General features: G+C 37.3%; 1 protein-coding gene across 6 annotated transcripts in view; it reads right to left on the reverse strand.

The window, feature by feature from the left end:
• The window catches only part of LOC122637982 (WD repeat-containing protein 47), a 47,663-nt gene that overhangs the window by 9,063 nt on the left and 17,945 nt on the right, over positions 1-20,655 (reverse strand). For all 6 annotated transcript variants that reach the window (XM_043830564.1, XM_043830565.1, XM_043830560.1 and 3 more), the window contains exons 4-6: positions 20,273-20,621; positions 15,435-15,545; positions 15,269-15,344 (exon numbers count right to left, since the gene is read on the reverse strand). In XM_043830564.1, coding sequence (XP_043686499.1) covers positions 15,269-15,344; positions 15,435-15,545; positions 20,273-20,621 — 536 coding nt within the window. The remainder of the gene's footprint in view (positions 1-15,268; positions 15,345-15,434; positions 15,546-20,272; positions 20,622-20,655) is intronic.

Genomic DNA, 20,655 nt, shown 5'->3' on the forward strand with positions numbered 1-20,655 from the left:
AATCGAAAAGAACTCATCGTACAAAATTGTAACAGATAAAGATCGAAAATCAAGAAGCCTTATTATATCTATCGTTGATTTCTCGCTTCGTTCGTAATTAAAATCGATGAAATTGTCTGATAAGTAATCAACGAGTCGACTTAACGACCGAAAAATTTATTATCTCAAAAATCTTGTTATTTCGAACGGGAAAGATTTGTTCGACCGATAGGAGTCGATTTTTTTAAATCACTCGAAATTGTCATGGGCCATTATCGTTCTGCCTTCGAGAAATCTTATAAAATTAATTGAAAAAGATGAAACAACGTGACTTCTCGATATAAACTATGTGAAAAGTGACGTAGGTACTTAGGAAAAAAAAAGAAAAAAGAAAAAAAAAAGCACAAAAATCTAAACTTTCATAGACATATAACGATGGAAAATGATTTCGATCCAATCTACCGACGTCAATCGTATACTCGATTATTTTGTCCAATGAAATTATCCTCGTAGAACAGTGGCAACGCTTGATTAACTCGAAACCAGCTATCGGGAACACTTTCTTCGCGCGATTTCTCATGAAATTATCCCTCCTCGTTAAATACCATTCGCGAAGGTACAATAATCGTTCGATTTTTACATCGTATTAGAGACGCGACGATTCATTGCTCCTTTTAATGGGCTCAGGCGTTCTGCAAAAGCGATTACCTGTTTTAGATTTTAAAATACGTGACTTCTCCATAGATACCTAAATTTTACATTAGTATTATTTTTATTTACTATTTATAGGTACACCTCTCTTTAGAACAATTTTCTTTCATTCTCTTTCTTTTTCTTTCTCTTTTTCTTTCTACTTTTTTACTTCCTTAGATTTATGAATAATAATGTCGGATATAACACGCGTGCATAATTAGTCAGACTACTTGCTTTTACAAAATGTAAACCGACTAGCAACGCAAGAAATTATGCTCAGAGTCGAGCGTACACTTTACATAACATGCTTAACGAGTCTCGCTGATATTATACACGCACTGACTTCGCCATTTTTCTTTTTCTTTCTTTCTTTTTTCTTTTTTTCTATACAATTAAAACATTGTTCCTCGGCCTTTCGATTTCTCACGTAGACACGAACGTTCCCTCTTTCGCGATCGTATCTAAAAGTTTTCGCTTTCAAAATTTATAAAATTGTTTGCACGATTTTGTCATGATATCATGATTAATTGATCCTGTATTTATTTTTTTCGTATTTCTTTTCTTTATGCTGATCGATCGAAATAAAAATCTTTTGTAATCTTCCGACGTAATATTTATCGTTCCTTTTGACGGTCTCGTTAATGGATTCGAAAGAACATCAAGGCCGTTCAATGGTTTCTTATTACTCGCAAGAACCACACGGCACGCTCATGCTTCGTTGGATAAACGTACACGTAAGTAGATAAGGCTATGGTGCTCCTTTCGCATATTTTACCGTTAAATGTGCGAGCGCATACGAAAGATCGATTTTCCGCTCTCTCTCTCTCTCTCTCTCTCTCTCTCTCTCTCTCTCTCTCTCTCTCTCTTTCTCTCCGTCTCTTTATCTTTCTCATGTGATCCGGATATACCTGCGTATTAATTTATTCCAGCACGTTGTCGACCTTAGTATTTTATTCCAACACAATTTGGTAAATCATTCCTGGCGGGACAGATCTATCTTATGCAAGTGTTCTCCGATAATATCCAATATACGCGTTAGTCATAGGCCTAGTTTGCGTTAGATTAACTGACACACAGGATGTTATTTGAAATGTTAACGTTGTTTAGCGTGAAATAAATATTCTTTATCGCGGATATCTCGATTCGGATTGCTAAGTCATGTAAAATGTGAATACAGGGAGACAACATCGTCGATTCGTTCCAAGGATCATTTTTTCTTTTTCTGTTTTTTTTTTTTTTTTCTTTACGATCGGATTTTCAATTTCTTCGATCTTTCGAGTGATTAACTTAAGTACATATGTAGATACCAACCGGTCGGAATAATTGATAAATATAATGCTAAATCATTCGTTTAGGTATTTTCTCACGATATGAAAACGATCAACGAACCATGTAACTGCCTCGTCGTCTTCCTGCCTTTTCGTTTCTCTTCTCCTCGTGTCTCTTGTAATTTTTTCCATCCCTATCGAAGGTATGCAATCCGTGATGATGCCCATTGACTTCGACTTCCAAAAGATTCTCCATCGATCTACGAGCCTGTCGACAAGCAGCTACACCCTTTGGACTATTCCTTCGAAGATTATTCCCATTTTCATCGTGATAATCCTCCCACTCGCTCATCTCGCTTCTAACATCTTCCAAGGATCTGGTCCTGCCTATTGCACAGGTACAAGGTGGCACGCTGTTCCTACCATAATCTCCTGAACTTTTGGTTCTACCTCTGGGCCTTTCGACCATCATCATTCTCGGTGATACGGCTACTGGCGAAACTTGAAGCGGTGAAATGGCTTGAGCTGGCGGTGGCATCGCGTTCCTGTACATAGGTGCCAGATAATAATAATCTCTTGATTTGTTTGGATTAGGTGCTCCGATTCTAGCTGGCATGTAATTGTAATCCGTTATATGTGGCCCCATCCATTGAGTCACAGTTTCGAATGGCACTGGTCGATAACACAAAGAAGGTCCTCTAGGGTTCGAATGATTTCGATACATCGGTGGCCAAGGACGATGTTTTAAATCGAACCGTGGATCTACTCTAGGATCTAATATTCTTATATCACCCATATCGATCTTCGATCTTCGACAGATCCTTCTGTTTCTTAATCTCTTAAGATTATGATTCCGACTAACTTCTTCTCAACGAGCACGTCGATTCAAATCCTTCGTGATCATGACGAACTCGCGACAAAACAAATTCTTACGAAAGTACGTCTTTCTAAGATCCCTATCGGCACCGATGAAATTTCGATCTCTGAATCAACACGCTCCAACGAATACACCTCGAGAAATATTCTAAGAAAGATAGAAAATGAAAAAGAAGTTTGAAAGCTCGAAGCGTGGAGGACGAAATCTTTCCGGCAATTTTCACCGCTTTCCAATTCGACGATCTATAAATAATAATCGTTCTCTTTAAAATAACACTTGTTATTATCGATAGTTTAATTTTTTATCAAATTCCCTAAAAACACTACACACACTTTTAAATACGATATCTCCGGCATGTATCTCGTGTATCGAATCTTTTTCGAATGGTTTAACAACACTGACTCGATCGATATTCGTTCTTTTTTTCTTTTCTTTAAACGAATAAAATTCGGATACGATTAGCCTGGAAAAATTCGAGAGAAATGAATTTTAATCGATTTCCGTGATGTCGGAAGGATATCCGCGAAACGCGTTTGCTTTGGTGCGTCCGCGCTCAGCTGAGTGCAGCAAAGGAGTGCGTAGAAGGTAACGTTCTTGCCGAGTGACTTCGCGCTGCTGAGAAACGACCCACTTCTACCTCGCTGTAGAAAAGACTCGCGTGTCTCCCTACTACCATCGCGCGATCCTCTCAATTTGCTTTGCTCATCCCTAGTTTTAAGCGTGAAGTAGGGGAGATTCTGTCTCTTTCTCTCTTGAGATCGAATGATCGACGGATCACTAAGCAAATCGATGTGACTTTCTCAAATTCGAATGGCTCTCCTTTCGATCATTATCGCTCATCGACTCCCCCTTTGTATATGTATTTGATCTTTTCCTTTGTACGAATAATAACAAACTTCCAAGACCTTACGTAACAGTTTTCGATTATCGAGTTCGTGTTTTGTAATCTTGCGAAATCATTGTCAGAGAGCTCGATCGAACACGAAGATCTCTTTAATCGCTTAATTCAACCTATGTACTTCAACGTTCTCTGATTAGAATCATTGCTAGGGTCTTTTCGTTACACTACATTGTGTGCAGCCTGCGTGTAGCCGGGACTCGATGGAAAGCATGATTTTTATTCTATGAGAAAACAACAGTTATATATAAAGTATGTATGTATGCACGTATGCACCTACGTATACTTCCTCCGCACGCGAGATGTAATATCGTTGATTTTATAATTTCATTTCCTCGACTAAAACTTTCTTGAAATATCGAAGTTTACGTTGAAAATACAGGATAATGCCAATGTGGACTCGCTAAAGGAGAACGTGATTTCATTCATCGAGAGAGTTCGATACTCGAATAAAATAAAAGGGAAAAGAAAAGAAAAATATTAAACGATCAAAAAGATGGTGGTACAGGCACGTTCGTTTTCCATCCTCTCTCGCTTTCACTATACCACGAACTCTCTTCTCCGACGACTTTAGAGATTAGGCCCATCCGCTTTGAAATGGTTCTGCTCGCGATAGAAATCGCGACAGCGTTACACGCAGGAAGTGAGAATGAGGGTGGGTCTGCTAATATAGATATCTCCAAGACTCTCGATCAGACCATTCATCTTTTCTCGTACTATTGGGTACGTATTCACGTTACTCGTAAATTATCAGACGAATAAGATCGTTACGCGAGAGAAGAGAGCTCGTATCCGATCATCGCATTAAAAGAAGATGATTATGAAAGAGACTTCAGAAATATATATGTATAAATATATAAATATATATATCTTTATTTTTTTAGTAATTTTATATTCTAATGATGACTGATGAACATAAAAAATCGCAATAAATTATATTTTTTCAGATTTCTTTCTTTTCTACGCGAGACGATTTCATACATTTTAACGTATTTATTTAATGAAATTATCTTTGCGAAATCAGTAAATGCATATTAGAATAAAGTCTGTAATGAAATTACTTATAAATATTTACGTTTGCTAATAATAAGACGAATTCGAAGTGCAATTATGTATACTTAATTTGATTAATTTTATATATTAATATTCCGGTCGATGAAAAAATTTTAACGACTTAACTGTCTCCTCTTTTAACATTATAGGAGGAAATTTAAGACATCTTAAATATCTCAGTGACAGTGACTTTAGAGATCAAGCCAATTCCAATTTTCCATTCTTGGCTTTCTCCGATACGCTCCGTTAATAATTCGTGGCGATGCGGCAATCCTTTTTATTTTTTCCGTCTCTCTTTCTCTTTCTCTTTCTCTCAGCTCACTCTCCTTTCTTTAATCCACTGAAAATTTTCATGCGCTGCAAGTCAAACCCACGCAAGATTTCCTTTCGCTGAAGACGAGAGATATATACTATTTGATTATTATCATACATGTTGAATTGTTCATAAACATTAATGGAAAAGATTTCACAACGGAGATAAATAAACAAACGTTTAGATCCAAATAGATCTTGACACGCGAAGCAAATTTACCAAAATTATAACGGATCGGTCTTCAAAAAGGAAGAAAGAGAGAAAGTGAGAAGTAAAAGAGAGAGAGAGAGAGAGAGAGAAAGAGAAAGAGAAAGACACTAATTAGTATTCGCCCTCTTTATCGTTCAGAAACAAAAAAAAAAAAGAAAAGAAAAGAAAAGAAATGGACGAGGTGCGATCGAGCGGGCAGCCACGAAGACCAGTTTTCTCCGCACCAATTTGTTGGAGGATCCAACGAAATCTACTGTGTTGGAAATAGGTCGTGAAACATATAATCGAGATGAGTCAACGCTGACAGTGACGATTTAGGAATGTTTAATGCAGATACCTATCGGGCGTATGCGTTTTAGAGAAAGTATCTATTCTGTGACACAAAAACAAAATTGCCATGATCCGGTGTTCAAGCATCAAGATAGTTCAAATTTATTCTTAATTAATAAATATCAATAATTTACAAAAATTCATTAAAATTTCTTGCGAAATTAAAACGGTTTCGTATGTTTTATTTTCCTGTCGATATTCTCGTGGATATGAACGTGTCAATGATAAAATACGTAGACATTGATCAATAACCTTAGTACCGCTATAAAAATTAACTTTCGAAATCAAGCGGATCGCATTAAATCATGCGATAAAAATTGTGGAAATATTTCCTTTTGGTTTGTTAAGTCCACTTCAAACAAAACAGTGCTTTCAATGCCATTGGAGAAGTGAAACGTTGTTTTATAAATGCATCTCGATAACGATTAGAATAATGAAAATGTTTCTCTTATCAGCGTTACTCGTATTGAGTTAATCCAGTGAGTCACGAAAGTATTCGAGTTCGAATAAGATATTAAAGAAAAGTTAACGAAGTGTTGAATGTTCGAAGAGTTTCTTTTTTTACAGTGAAAATGGAGAAACATAATCTACAGGGAAGACAAAAATATTTTCCCTCGACGGTTCTGTTGATTGTTTATAAAAGAAAAAAAGAAAGAAAAGGGAGAAAAAAGAATTTCTCAAGAGAGAACCGGCATTACCTACTTTTTCCATCATACTTCTTTCATTTTAAAACGCTCGTCAGTCGGCAGAAAACACGATTGTCAACGTCGTTGTAGCAGAGCACGTGCCGAGAAAGAGGAGGGAACAGGTCGAAGGTGTCACATAAGAAATGGGACTTGTTAACCGAGTTTCTATCTACCGGAAATACAACCAACCGAATCAACATATACTACTTGAAAAATTTTCAAAAGTGAACTAAAGTGAAAGAACCAGGTTGGTTTTCTTATCGATATGTTGCTCACATATTTTCTTATCATTGCCGTACTACAATTCCAAAATAATGTCGTCGTGAAAGGTCGATCGTTAAAGAGATACGATACTTTTAAAAGTTATTTTGTGCTCGTTATAAGTTACTAGAAAATTGCGGTACTTTTTACTTACTTACATATCTCTCGTCGTTATTTTAGTAGAATCTCATGGACTTTTAACGTAAGTTAACGAATCGACTGACGATGAAGTACGGTAAATTTCTTTAACCAAATCGTTAACACAGATTATGCAATATGTCTCACGTTAGATCCTAGTGCATTAAAAATACTTTTGCTGTTCGTTTACGAATTGACGTTCGTGTGAGAGAACTAGAGATTAACGATTCCATTAGAAATGATAATAACGGCTCTCTAAGTCTACTCGCAAAAACTCTACGTTCGATAACGCGAACGATACCTTATTTTACGAATGTGCATGCGTATAATTATGGTTCGTCCGCTCCAGGTACATGGACCATGACACAACTTGCCGCTACAGAGTCGTGCTTAAGGGCAATTTAAAAATCTCGTCGAAAGTAAAGCGGAGAAGGTGGAAATGTTACTTATCAGAAATTCGCACGATCGTTAAAATTATACGAAAGAAATGTTGAGAGGACGGTATGCATGATTATATAAAAGATATAAAATACACATTCACTTTTTTTCACGATTTCTAAATACCAAAGAAAATTGTGCTAAATGTTAAGTTTTTAATTAGAAATTTTTAAAAAAGAAAAAATATTTATACTGGTCGTAATGTGTATACCAAACATTCTATCAATTAATATAGATGAATGCGGAAAGAATGATGGTTAATTGCAAAGAACGTAACATTTATAGTTAGAACGTAACATTAGAGTAGAAGAGTTTTTACAGTGTAACAATCTCAGCCGATAAATTCGCATTCTGTTGATAGTGTATACCAACCATCGGTAAGATAGAAATCCTCAAAGAAAAATTTATCGTTATTTCTAATACCGACTGTAGGTAATGCGGTTTGGATTTTTATTTATCCAAAGCAAACACGTAAGGTTTGTACTTTAAACTGCTGCGAGAAGAAAGAAGACAGAACAAAATACATATATGAAATGAGTGTGTATAGAATCTTAGTTCAACAGGAAAAGGAAATGAACGTCACAAGCAAGGGACTTTCACTCAATCGACAGACATTCTAAAGAAATTCTTTAAATATTAACTTTGCCGAGAAATAGCAATACCTTTCTCGATCAGATTTTGCACGTCAATTAAAACAAACAAAAGCCGGAGAAAATAAGAAACAAACTTATATAGATACATAAGAACATAGCAAATCCTTTGTCCCTATTTCCGGCACGCAGACGGCGCCAACGACCACGCAAAAATTTGCTTTGTTGTAGATCAGTCAGCGTATGTATGTTCGTCTCCGTATCTAATTAGAGAAGAGACACGTTGTGATCCTTCGAAAGATCGTTAAAAGTAAAAGGAGTTAAATGTTCTCGTTAGGCAAATGTCAAGGATCGATTGACGCAGATAAGATGCGCGCAGACAATGCGTTAACTCATTTGCCTTTCTCCGTCTCTCGTTCTCTCTTTCTCTCCTCTATGAATAATTTCATTCGAATTTAATGTCGACCGTCACTTTTTCTCCATCCAGACGATCGTTAACGCGAATGTCTTTATTTTTTGCGAGATCATAAGAACTTCGTCTGGTAGTTTCGATCGATCTTTCCCCCATACAAATTATTTTTACTGAAAGAAAAAGAATTCTTAACGAGAACTTATAAAGCAAAACTATCTTCTCCAATGACGTTGCATTAAGATGTATTTTTCATTTACGTCTTTGTCATGATAATGATAATCGTCATCGAGAAAACACGCTAATGAACCCTTTACATTGTATCTCTGTCTACGTCCCTTCTTCTTCTTCTTCTTCTTTCCTTGCGTCTTCGGTTACGAGTTTGCATTTATATTTCAAGAAGCTTAAATTTTTTATCTAACGGTACCGAGGTACGATCGGTCAATCATCTTGGACGTTCTACCGTGAGACAACAGTTAAGCACGCCACACCGTGCATGTATACGAAGAAATCGTTCGCGTTCGTCGACCGAGAAGTCACGCGTAAGTAGATAGAACTTGCATGTCGCGATAGTTCGAACTGCATCGTTTACTGACAAATCGACCCTCGTCACGTGCCATTTAAAGGTAAAAAAAGAAGAGAGAGAGAGAGAAAAAAAAGAAAAACTTTTGACCCACTATTATCTATTTTTTTCTAAGGAGAAATCATCTTTATGAGAATTAATGAGACGATGATAAACGAAATGATCGCTATAAAATCACTCTAACGAATATCTACTTTTCCCCCTCTTTTCCTTACTTCAATAAATTATCCAATTTAATTTATAAACGTCTCTCGTCTCTTTCCACTTATACTTTAGATAATCAAAGCATCATATGACGCGTCATACGAGTAAGCTATTATCTCACGGTAAAAAGAATCTCGTTAAGAAGACAACGGACGGATAAAAAGATCGTTCTCCGGTAATTACCTTCTAAGAACATATATCTTATAGCTGATTCGGAGAAAATATTTTATACTGGCACGATGATCCAGCGACATAACGACCGTGTGATCGTTTTTATTCGGCTTAATAACAAATTTACGGTCAGTGTCCATTTATAAAAATTATATCATTGTTCCTTATCCGTAAGTTGATTTAATTTAACGACGCGTCTACTACTTTTAAATCGTTTCATTTGAAATTTACCATAACAGGGAATCTCATGTGGGATGTTGGAAAACGAGAATACGTAATTTTTGTTTATAAAGAAGAATACTCGAACGGGGAAGTGGGAGGGAATAAGAAGAGATAAAAATATGAAATATAAGATGCCAGGTACGAGGAATTGCTACGTGTGGGTCGATTCAGGGACGATCATGCGTAGGTTGCACTTGTGGATCATTCTGTTTCAGGAAATGCAATAACAGGTACCTAATATCTTATCTCAGATGCAAGTAATATTCTGTTAAACGCGTCGATGATCGAATCGTTGTAAAACAATACCGAGTTTCTTCGTCGCGACAATGATCATTCGTAAGATCGTAGAAAAATTGTCAACAAAACAACATTCTACTTCGTAGATTCTTGATACGCAATATATCTGAAAATCGAACGTTCGTGACTAAAGAGATCGCGAAGATCACTCGAAGCGTGTAGCTTTCGTAATCGTTGGATGACTAATCTCTGTGACATGTTCATACCATGCATGGCACGCAATGACGTCAGCACAAAGAGACGTACCAATGCGTGCATACCACGTGCCAGGAACATACCTTACCGATGAAAAGTTCTCGAAGGTGTCCGAAGTCAAACGACGAAATTAATCGAACGAATTTTTATTTAGAAACGTTTTATGAATTTATCGAATAAAAAATTACATCATTGGATACGCGCTATAAAAAGTTCAAGACGTCGTGTTGGGATAATTGATTTATGCGAATTGCTTTTTTACAAGATCTTAACTTAAGGAATAGTTCTGAAAAAAAAAAAAAAGAAAAAAATCTTTGATCTACGCGTGTAAAGTATGTACATGTAACGTATATACATAAATAAACATCTATGTCCTGACGTTCAACGACGTAGGCGATAACGGATAATCTAGCTTTCCCACGTTCAACGCTCGGCTCCTGAAGAGAACTTCCTAACAAGGTCCGATAAATTTTATCTAACCACTAACATAAATAGAAGGATCGTGGTCGGACCCTCTCTTTTTCTCCCTTTCAAAGATTCAAGAAGTTTTCTTCTGTCCCTCGTGGGAACCGACGAAGACAATGAGCTCAAGCGTGACTCCTAGTGATTCCAAGAGAAGACGCGTCGTTGAGGAAGAAAAACTTTGGAAGGAAGCCATATTTAAGATAACGTCGTATTCCCAAGAAGCCAGGAACTAATCCAATTTTTCCATGAAAATTTTCCAAACTGTAGCTGAAAGAGAGATCGATCTTTTTACCTGATCACTATCCTGTGTACCTTCTTCCCAAATCGGATCGTCCCAACCCCCGGACGATCCGGAAGAGCCTCTACGACCTGGATCCCACGAGTTTCTCTTGGAGTTATCCAAAGAATCCGTCGAGAGTTTTCTCCTATCGAAGGAACCCCTTCTGCCAGGAAGAGTTATCGGTATCGTCGACGTCGTTTTGCCGTCCTTCTTTGAAATCCCGTTGGTACCGAGCAAGAGGTCACGGCTCAAGGTTACGTTGAGATTACTTCGAAGATTTCCACTGGAGCCGGCAAGACAACTCTTAAGATTTCCACTAGAAACGCTTTTGTTCTTCGAATGATCTTGACTCGAAGAAGCAAGTTCGGTTTTAGGAATCGATTGGGAATCGCTGGTAAATAAATTGGATAAGTTTTGAGTGGAATCTCGACGACGACCGGCCCTTTGAAGACTCGTCATTGACTTAGCTACGTAATCTCGTCTCAAAGGTGAATTGTAATTCAATGCGGTATCCTTTTTCAAGCAACCCATTGATCTACCGATAGGATCTCTTCTAAGGTTTGGTCCACCGATCGTATTATAGTGCGACTCCTTTCTAGAATGATTAATAGCACCAGTCGAAGCACCCAAAGGATTTTTTCGTAACGTGTTGGGAAAACTCGAAGGATGGAGTTCCTTTTTCGGTGGGGACATCGGCAATCCCAAGGAACTTCTCCTATTTGGCGAATTTCCATCTCGACGGCCGAGGGAGTCTCTTCTGGTCTGATGTACGCTACCTACTGACCCACGACGGTTCCAACAATTCTCCTTGGCATGCTTTCCGTGCACGTCGCAGCATTTGTCGATTTTCATCTCGATTTTAAATAATTCAGGATTATTCTGTTGTTGTTCGAGTTTTACATCCCGGAAGAGTTCCTCGAGCCGACGTATAGCGGCTTGCTGATGTACGCTCGACATATTCGTCAATTTTAATTCGTCTTCCGTGAAACTTTTACACCAAGAGGAAGTCAATAGTCAGACTGGGTTGATCTTGGGAACTTAGGTCGGTTTATCGTCTTTCCGGTTAACGAACGAGTTGCGTCGCGTTGCGGTAATCGTGACACGCTCTGCGTGATGTAAACGCGTTCACGGTTACATGAAAACGCGTGTGCTGCTTAAGACACGTCCGGTGAGGCACTGCTGGCCTCCGGAGTGAGAGAGACCCGGAGTCTCAAAGGAGCTCTCCATACAGATCCCCACCAGCCAAAGGCATTCGTAAAGCCGATGGCTCCATATTAGGTCAAACCTTATGGCTTTGTCGCGGTAAATCCGCGACAGAGAATCTCGATTCCCTGACCCTGACCTCACATCGGGAGATCGAATCAAGTTCTCGAAACTCACTCTCAATCTTGATGCGATCTCACCGAGTTACTCTTCCTTACGACTAGGAAGATGCACACCTTTGTTGACCTTGACCTTCTTCAAGTTAAACTCATCTCAATATCTTTCAAGTCCACGTTATATAGATACGAGCATACGTCACTTTCACTGAGCTTTCTGAGGAAGATAAATTTCATACCGATAAGCAAGCAACGTGATCCGCTCGATTACGTTTATGGACCAAAATGTCGGTGACTCAGGAGTTCGAACAAACAAGCTAGCATTATGTCATTCGGTGTATCCTCGTAGATATATCTGATCTTCGTGTATTCAACAAAATTGCAATGTAATGTTTAGAGAAAGACGGAGAGAGAGAGAGAGAGAGAGAGAGAGGAGTTTGTTGGCTTTACTTTTCTGCTTTATCGACGACCTTAATTACAGAATATTACCTCTCAGTGGCATTTAATTGGTAACCTTCACGTCAAGTAATACACAAGTGTAACTACAGATTTCTACTATAATCGACTTCGTGTGCAACGAGATGGAGCTGCACTTCTCTTGACGTATGAGTAAACTGCATACGAATGTACTTCTTATATATCTTTTATACAAAGACTTCTTTTATACAGCTAACACGTAGTACGTCGCTTAAAATCAACGAACCACGGAACACTTGCTTTATGAACTGGTATTATCGAATGCACGAATGACTTTAGTTTCCTCTGGTTAAGAAGGAAAATATGCCTAAGTGCATTCTGATAGTTTTAACGTAAGAGAAACAATATGTACAAAGAAGTGAACTTTTGACGTATCTATGGACTTCATTGAAAATCCATTATCATTGACGAATTCGAGTTGTGAATCGTTTATGAAACAGACACAACTGACTATGCTCATTGAGTTACCAAGCTTTTCTTTGACACCCACATAAGGTAGCTGCAGATTCCAGTTCACCTTGACGATTGAAAATATATTATGCGTCTGATATCTAGGAAAAGGTATACACTTTCGGAAAACTGACACGAGAGCAAACAACGGTATACAATTACCTTCTATAAGCTCACATTACGATTCTTGCCTTATGTTATGAGATTCAAATACGATTCGTCTCTACGAAAAAAAAAAGAATTTTATTCGAATTAAATCGAAGCAATTATCAATTTCTTTATCGTCAAAATTTTTCAAAGTAGAACCCACTGCAAATCGATATGTAATTTATACTTTTACACGATATTATTTTTACGCAAATATGCATAATTAAGAAATTTAGCACTGACCGTCTAATCGTTGATATTCAAATCGAAACTTGCCGAACGATCATCACCGAATATAAAACGAAAACAACGCGAGAAGAAAATCGTTGAAAGTCAAGAAAAATACGCTCGCCCACGCTAGACGACCATTTTTGCGAAGCGTTTCTTTAAGTGGGGACACGCGTCTTCTCGATGTTTCGCGGTTTGTCCGAAGGCGTATCTTACGTTCGTTGTAAACGCGTGCGCTCGATTTGCATGAGCGAATTGCGTCGTCACACGAGGAGATTATTCAAGAGCGAGTCTAGTAGTTAGAACGGTCGTTAGAATTTCACATGTGGGTGCCCGAGACCTTGCGAATTCCATAATGCAGATGTTGTAAATTGATTTACTAGACAGATCAAAGAACGAATTGACTCGAATCTTCTTAATTATGACATCAATCTTCTATTCAAAGGAAACATGAAATTATTAATATTAAGTAGAGAAAATGGAAGACGTGAAGTTTGAAATGATCGTACTAGAACTCTTCTATATACATCGTTTAGATCTCTTTTTATTATATTCTATTGGATGCTGCAATGTATACATATGTACCTACCTGCAGCAACTTGCTATGAGCAAGTGACAGATTGATGTACGGTGCACCTCAAGGGAATGCACGACTCGTACACATACATATGTATATACATGTATACGACGACTCTGGCCGAGTTTATATCCACGAACGTGAACAGAACGTATAACCCTTTGATATGGTCACGCTTACGAGCAGACATTCACGTTGACAAGTTATAACGACAACCTATAAGAAATTTTCACCCGACGAAAATCACCGTTATATATTCCTTTCATATTCTATTTTCAAATACCGTACGTATGTACAAGTTTACCAGGCTTGTAATTGACCGGTCGTGTTGCAATTTCACTGAAATCAACGAATAAGGAAAGTTCTCGTTTCGATACTGCTTGTAAAAGTCGATACGTCTATTCGCTGCTAACTAAAATGGTGAAGAAAAAAAAATAAATAAACACGAAACTGACCATGACCTATTGACTCATCAACGCAACCAAACAAAGACAATGATGTCAACTGTTATGGTATACTTTATTACGATCTATACCGACTTCGAAGAACTGCGATTTCAAACTCTTTTTGGATCGTGCATTTATAATTAAACCTAATCAATTTTGAATATCGCGAACAAATGCATATGAAATCAGATTAAAAAATGAATAACATTTTACTCGTCAGTCGTGATCACGATAATCAACCTGTTTCTCTCTCTCTCTCTCGTTGTTTTTTTATTTTTTTATTTTTTTATTTTTTTCCTACCGCCGACATTTCCGTCGTAAAGCTACAAAAGCCTTTTAAATGCAAATTTACGGCTGACGCCACACGGCCATTGTTACATTATCCGGAGGGATCTTCGGCAACGGAAGTACACCGTGTCCTGCCTTTTTTCTACGCTTTTGGATTTCAAAGGCAACAAAAATTCACATATTTTCGTGGGAAATAGTCAAATAATACTTTACATTCGTCTTGAAATCAAGAGTCGTTCTTTGCACGAAGATAACGAATGATTATCGAGAATCAACTTATAAGTATCGAACGATGTCTGATAATACTCAGAAAACGCTCGACCACCCACGCTCGGTTGCCACTTAAAAGCAATTAGTACGATTAACGAGAAATTTCTTAATATTTCCAACGAGTCAAGAACGTTCGAGGAAATAGAATAAACGCTTTAAAGCCGAGATTAAAAGTTCTTCATCCATTTATAAAAAAGTACTTTTTAATCTCCTTATTAATTATTATTCTAAACCTTTTACCTAGCTTCGAAGAATCAATTTATAGGTTCCTTTTTTAATTTTCTTTTTTTGAGATTAAAAAGTAGATAAAAGAGTGCCCTTGTGAGAGCAGTCAAAATCAAAGCGAGTTTTACTTTTCTTTCGAATAATTTGCGAATAATAAATCTGAATGAGTATTAATTTTAAGTATCATTGAAGATGTACACGAGAAGTTTACGAATGAATTTCTTTAGATGGTTAAGAAAGAGAAGAAAGAAAAAAAAAAGAAAAGGTAAAAATCGACTTACCTTCGTCGTCTTGACTATATCGTAATGACTCTCGTGAATCCCCGATTCGTTAACGCACGGTGCTGAATTTTGCCTCCTGAAATAAAAAGAAGTCATAACTCTTAGCATCATCTTAGATTTAGTTGTACTTGAAATTTGTCTTAGAATCATTTATCGTAATACTTACGTGACTTGATCATAACCATTTATCATCGGCTTTGGCGATTGAATACCAGATCTTACAGGTGTACTTGCATGAACCGGAGAAGGACCTTTGCTACCCAAAGGTTGCTTTATACTGTAAACGTTCAAGGAAAACATAATCAAGTTATGTCCACGAAATCATTAATCACTCCCTAAGAATCTAATCAATTTAACGGAAACTTTGAAATTATTTATCATTATGATCGGGAAATAATTTGTTTCTTGATCGAGGGACGATAAAATTATAACATTACATATTACATATTTCAATGTATCAATAATTATGAAAGTTGTTTTACTGTTAGTAAAAAATTAAATTTATCACTTATTTTGTGTGTAATTCATAATCACTACCTATTCATAAAACTACCTCACATATCTACATACATAAAATCTCGTCATAAAGTTATTGTTAAAGCCAATTAAAGGATAACGGCAGTATGAGATACTAAAACACGAAGCACCTAACAAACACGCTTCCCCTAATCTTTTATTTTTTTCCGCTAGCTATCTCTTTTCTTTTTGCTCTACTATTTCATTCCAAGATTCTACGGGATTTCACCATTTTCCAAATAGTTATCGCAAATATTTCGCTATTTGTCGTCCGTTATAGTCCTCGTTCCGTTAGACAATATCATGCCGCGTCATCGAGTTCGCTTTATCGGTCCTTTTTTTCTTTTTTTCTTTCCTTCTTTCTTCATTCTTTCTTTTAGTTTTATTATTTGTTTATTTTTCTTTTCATTTCTTCGAAAAACGGTACGATTTGTAGACAAAGTGTATACATAGCTCGTCCGTGAAACGGCAGGATGAATCACGAAAATAAGAGCGCGCATATCGTCAATTTCCTGGTGAGCAGGAAAAGAGAGGAAATTATTCATAAGGCCTTGCACATCCGCGCTTCAAATTGGCGCACCTGCGATCGAGGCAAAGGAAAATCGAATAATCTCGAACTTCATTATGAAGGTTGAAATATTTCTGCAATATTTTCAGGCGAATGGTTCTTACACGTTCGAAGATATTGAATTAACGTTGATACGAGTAAATCAATATTGCTATTGCTACTGTTTCAACGCTTTTATAATTAAAAAAAAAATTGTTAAAAACAAGGATAAAATAAAACGAAAAATAGAGAAAAAGGAAGAAAAAGTAAACATATAACGATTTACCGATTAACGCAAGGCGGTGTAGAACCGGAGCTCCTCAAGTTACAGCTGCTACTGTGATTTTGTTTATTGTATATCGGCCGATTGTTTACAGACACGCAAACACGCTCGGCGATACGGAATCGCGGTGTCGTCGGCTTGTGATAAATCATCCTCGCTAGCGTTCCTTGCACGTAACAATTACACGCTTCTGAGCTCCTTCAGCTACGATGATTCGACATCGTAATGTGAATCTAACTATTCCACTCGAAGAAGAGAACGTTCCTTGCGAGTACACTCACGAAAGGAAAAAAAAAAGAAAACAAAGAGAAAAAAAAACAATAACAAAACAAAATCAAAGAAAAATATCGTCGACACGAAGGTTACTTATTTCAACGAAGAAAAGAAGAGAAGAAAAAAAAACAGAAAAAAATTACAAATAAACGAAAAAAATAATAATAATAAAAAAGAAAGAAGAAGAATGAAAATCGTTCACTGTTCGTAAAGAATAATTGGTAAAGAAGTCGCGGAATTTGAACTCGTTCCTTTTGAGTTCTCTTACAAAAAAAAAAAGAAAAAAAATAATAAAGATAATAAAAAGAAGATGATGAAGAACGGACAAGCAAGCTCGTTGTACTCGCGATATACTGACACGGCGTCGCGATGCTGCCACGAAGGAAGCTCGGCGTCGAGTATCGGCGAGTCGAGCAGGAGCCGTTCCACGAGCTTCGCTCGACAGCCTCCTGCCATTAGAACCAACCGTTCTGACCGCTGTGTGTGCCTGACTTCTCTCATAATAACAAAGCGTATCGCTAGTCGCGACCTATCGTAGCCTGTTTTCGTTCCATTCCTGTCGGTGCGATGCCAACATTTGATAGCGTCACTTACGCGTCTCCCAATAAAAATCAAATGCCGTTTGATCGATCGATCGATCATTCCTTCGAACAGGAAAAAAAGGAAACAGAAACAGAATTAGACTGAAAACTTTGAAAGATGTTTGTAATATAAAGGATAAACTGTTCAAGAAAGAAAGAAAAAAAAAGAAAAGAAAATAAAAAAAGCCCAAATTTTCTTCTCAATTTGAAGATAAGAAGAAATATTTCAAGTAAAAGTTGTTTCATATCGTGCTAGCTATCGTTTCATAGTTATTCATTCCTATTCCAAGCGACCTATTTTAAATGCTTTATGTTATATTTTATACTTTATAAAAAAAAAAATATATATATATAGGGAAATATATAAATTGGCAAATAAAAATATTATTTGAATTATCAGAACGTATAAAAAGCATTGTGATCGAAGGAAGCGCATATGTTCATCGCACGAGTAGCCACGTGAAACTCAACTTTCACGAGGCTTTTCGCTATCGATTTAAAATTCATAAATAGTACATTGCACTCTCGTTGGTTAAATATTAACTATTCATAAAGAAATAGGTATTTACTTACTTTGTGCAAATTCTTAACTTCTTTCCCCCTGTTCCTCCCAATTTAACGAGTTACAAAAATCAACACTTTTTCTTATTACATCAAGTTGATAAATGTGTCCGTCGCGAGAACATTTTGTATCGAGTACGTTAAATTGGTTTCTAGTCGAGTAGAGATGGTTACTCTTCTTGAAGGAAGAAGTGTATATCCGTAAGACGGTCCGTGCGTAGTAGACGCGTAGCTCATTCGCGAGAAGATGATATCCAGCAGATGTCGTGAATCGAAAGGCTTTGAAGAAAGAACCGGTGCGGCACAGTTATTTCACTTGTTCTAAACGATGTATATACTATGGATTTATACTCTACGCACGTTGAACGAACGTACAAATGAAATGCAATTGATTAGCATCAACAGGTCGGACTCCAAAACCATCGTGTTTTCGCTGATTTGCATCGTTACATATATAGTAAATCGTAGAAATATTCAGACAATCTTTTCAAATAGAACAACTTTCTTTAAGCGAGGCCAAACGTTTCAGACTTCTGTCAGATTATATAGAAATAATTATTCAATGGGAAATTTGCTTCTTTCTTCAAAAATAAAGATTGATTTGTTGAAAATCGAGAAGTTTCGCGATAAATAATTATGCATCTCTTTTTGGATAATACGAGGGAGAGGATAGATGAGTTAGCAGAGATAAACATTGACATGAAATTCTCAAGTATATCTTCGCAAATGCGATTCAAATTGATTCTTTGGAGCAGAGAAAGCCAGGTATTTACATTGATCTTGTCTTTGACGTGAACGACCATCCAGTGAAATCCAATCCAAGAGAAACGGAGAAATAAGTTTTCCGTGGAATTTATTTCAGCAACGAACAAATGTAACGAGAAGATCAATCATTGCCATTCTAAATGTAATCGAAGAAGCGAGGAATTTCAACGAGAAGAAAAGTAAGCTAGAAAAGAGAAATTTAGACACGAAAGCGAACTAAAGCGAAGCACTTTCAAAAATCTCTGCTCCGTTAGTCGACATAATAAGTTAATCCACGATAAATTCCGCGTGTAGGTATCCAAGATTCATCTATTTTTATCTTGAATATCTCCAGTAAATAAAAAAAAAGGAGAAGGAAGAAGAAGAAGAATAAGAAGAAGAAGAAGAAGGAACATATTTCAAAAGATCCCTGATGATCGCACGTACCTTTCAACGCAGTCACGCGCATGAACGAAAAAATGACACCATAAATATGTACGACAAAGCCATGAGAGTGAATCACCAGAGAGCAGACGAGCAATGGCAAAGCAAAGCCATACGGTCACGATTTCGCCCGTGACTGTGGTTCCATACATCCGGTATCCGGCCTCGAAACAATGTCCATCGAGGATGTCAATGAACCATACTCAAATTCCACTTTCGTTTTAAATCGAATCGGGGCCGATACATTCACGTATTGAGGCCGACCCTATTATCGCTATGGGAATGTCCATAATAGATCTGATCTTTATTACTTTTGTCTCGATCGAGCGAACACGTAAGCCTTTTTAACTGTGCAACTTAATAGGATGATGTTACGCGCGGAAGTACCATGGGGAAACTGCAACGAACAACATAAACTCGTTGTTACCGATGATTGACGGAATATGATCCTCTAAAAGGATGATCTATTTTGAAATTGACGATTTCTTTTTAATAACGAAACAAAATTAGAGATAGATAGATATTGTTGGAAGGTCAGTGCAAGACGGTCCGAAAAGAATGAGAAAAAAAAAAGGAAGAAAACAAAGTAAGAAACATGTTTAATAGCGATTCTCGCTGCTATTTCGAATGGCGCCATATCAGTGTCTAGACCACACGAACGATCTATTCTTGGCGCGCGTTTCGGATCGCGATATATATTCGACGTTCTAATACCGCCATCTGTCGGGGAATGTAATCAACCACTCGGCTTGATTAACTGCAATTCGACGCGGCGAAGGCGATGCAGCAGGGAAAATGATACTATTTGCCATGGTACGTGATGTGAGCCATCTCGGCTGGGTATTTACTTTGGCGAGAAATCAAACTATAAAGCTGATGAAATTGTAAATGGATATCTGTTACCTTTAATCGAGCATTCCTTCTTAGTTAGTCGTGACGTTGAGGTCGTTATATAAGATCGTTACTCGAAACCGGCTTTACGTGAAACGATTATGAATCTTAAATTATGTAGATCTTGAAGAAGGAAAGATGTTTCAAGATTATTCTCGACTTACCCATCAGCTTGTAGTCGTTTTTCTACCATTTGAGCAGGTAACGGAGTCGACAACTGTTTCACCAATTCATCCCTTTCCCTTTCCTTCTGTTGAATCGTCTCTTGCAACTTTTGTTTCTGCTTCTGATATTCTTTAAATAGATCACCGTTATAGCTTTGCTCAAATTGATCCACTGGAATAGCTCTGTTAGGGATCACCGATGGTTCCGTAATTTTTGCTGCGACACCGGTAGGTTTCTCGGCCAAGGAGTCTCTTCTAGAGCTTCTAGCTGTTGATGGTGCTGGCGATTCTCTACCTGAAACTCTTCGTTCCGGCGTAGACGCCGCTGATGGATCAGCCGCCTTGATACCTTTTAATGTTAAAAAGAAATAAGATATAGTCGA

The sequence above is a fragment of the Vespula pensylvanica genome, chromosome 2 (assembly GCF_014466175.1).
Source record: "Vespula pensylvanica isolate Volc-1 chromosome 2, ASM1446617v1, whole genome shotgun sequence".
Taxonomy (NCBI): domain Eukaryota; kingdom Metazoa; phylum Arthropoda; class Insecta; order Hymenoptera; family Vespidae; genus Vespula; species Vespula pensylvanica.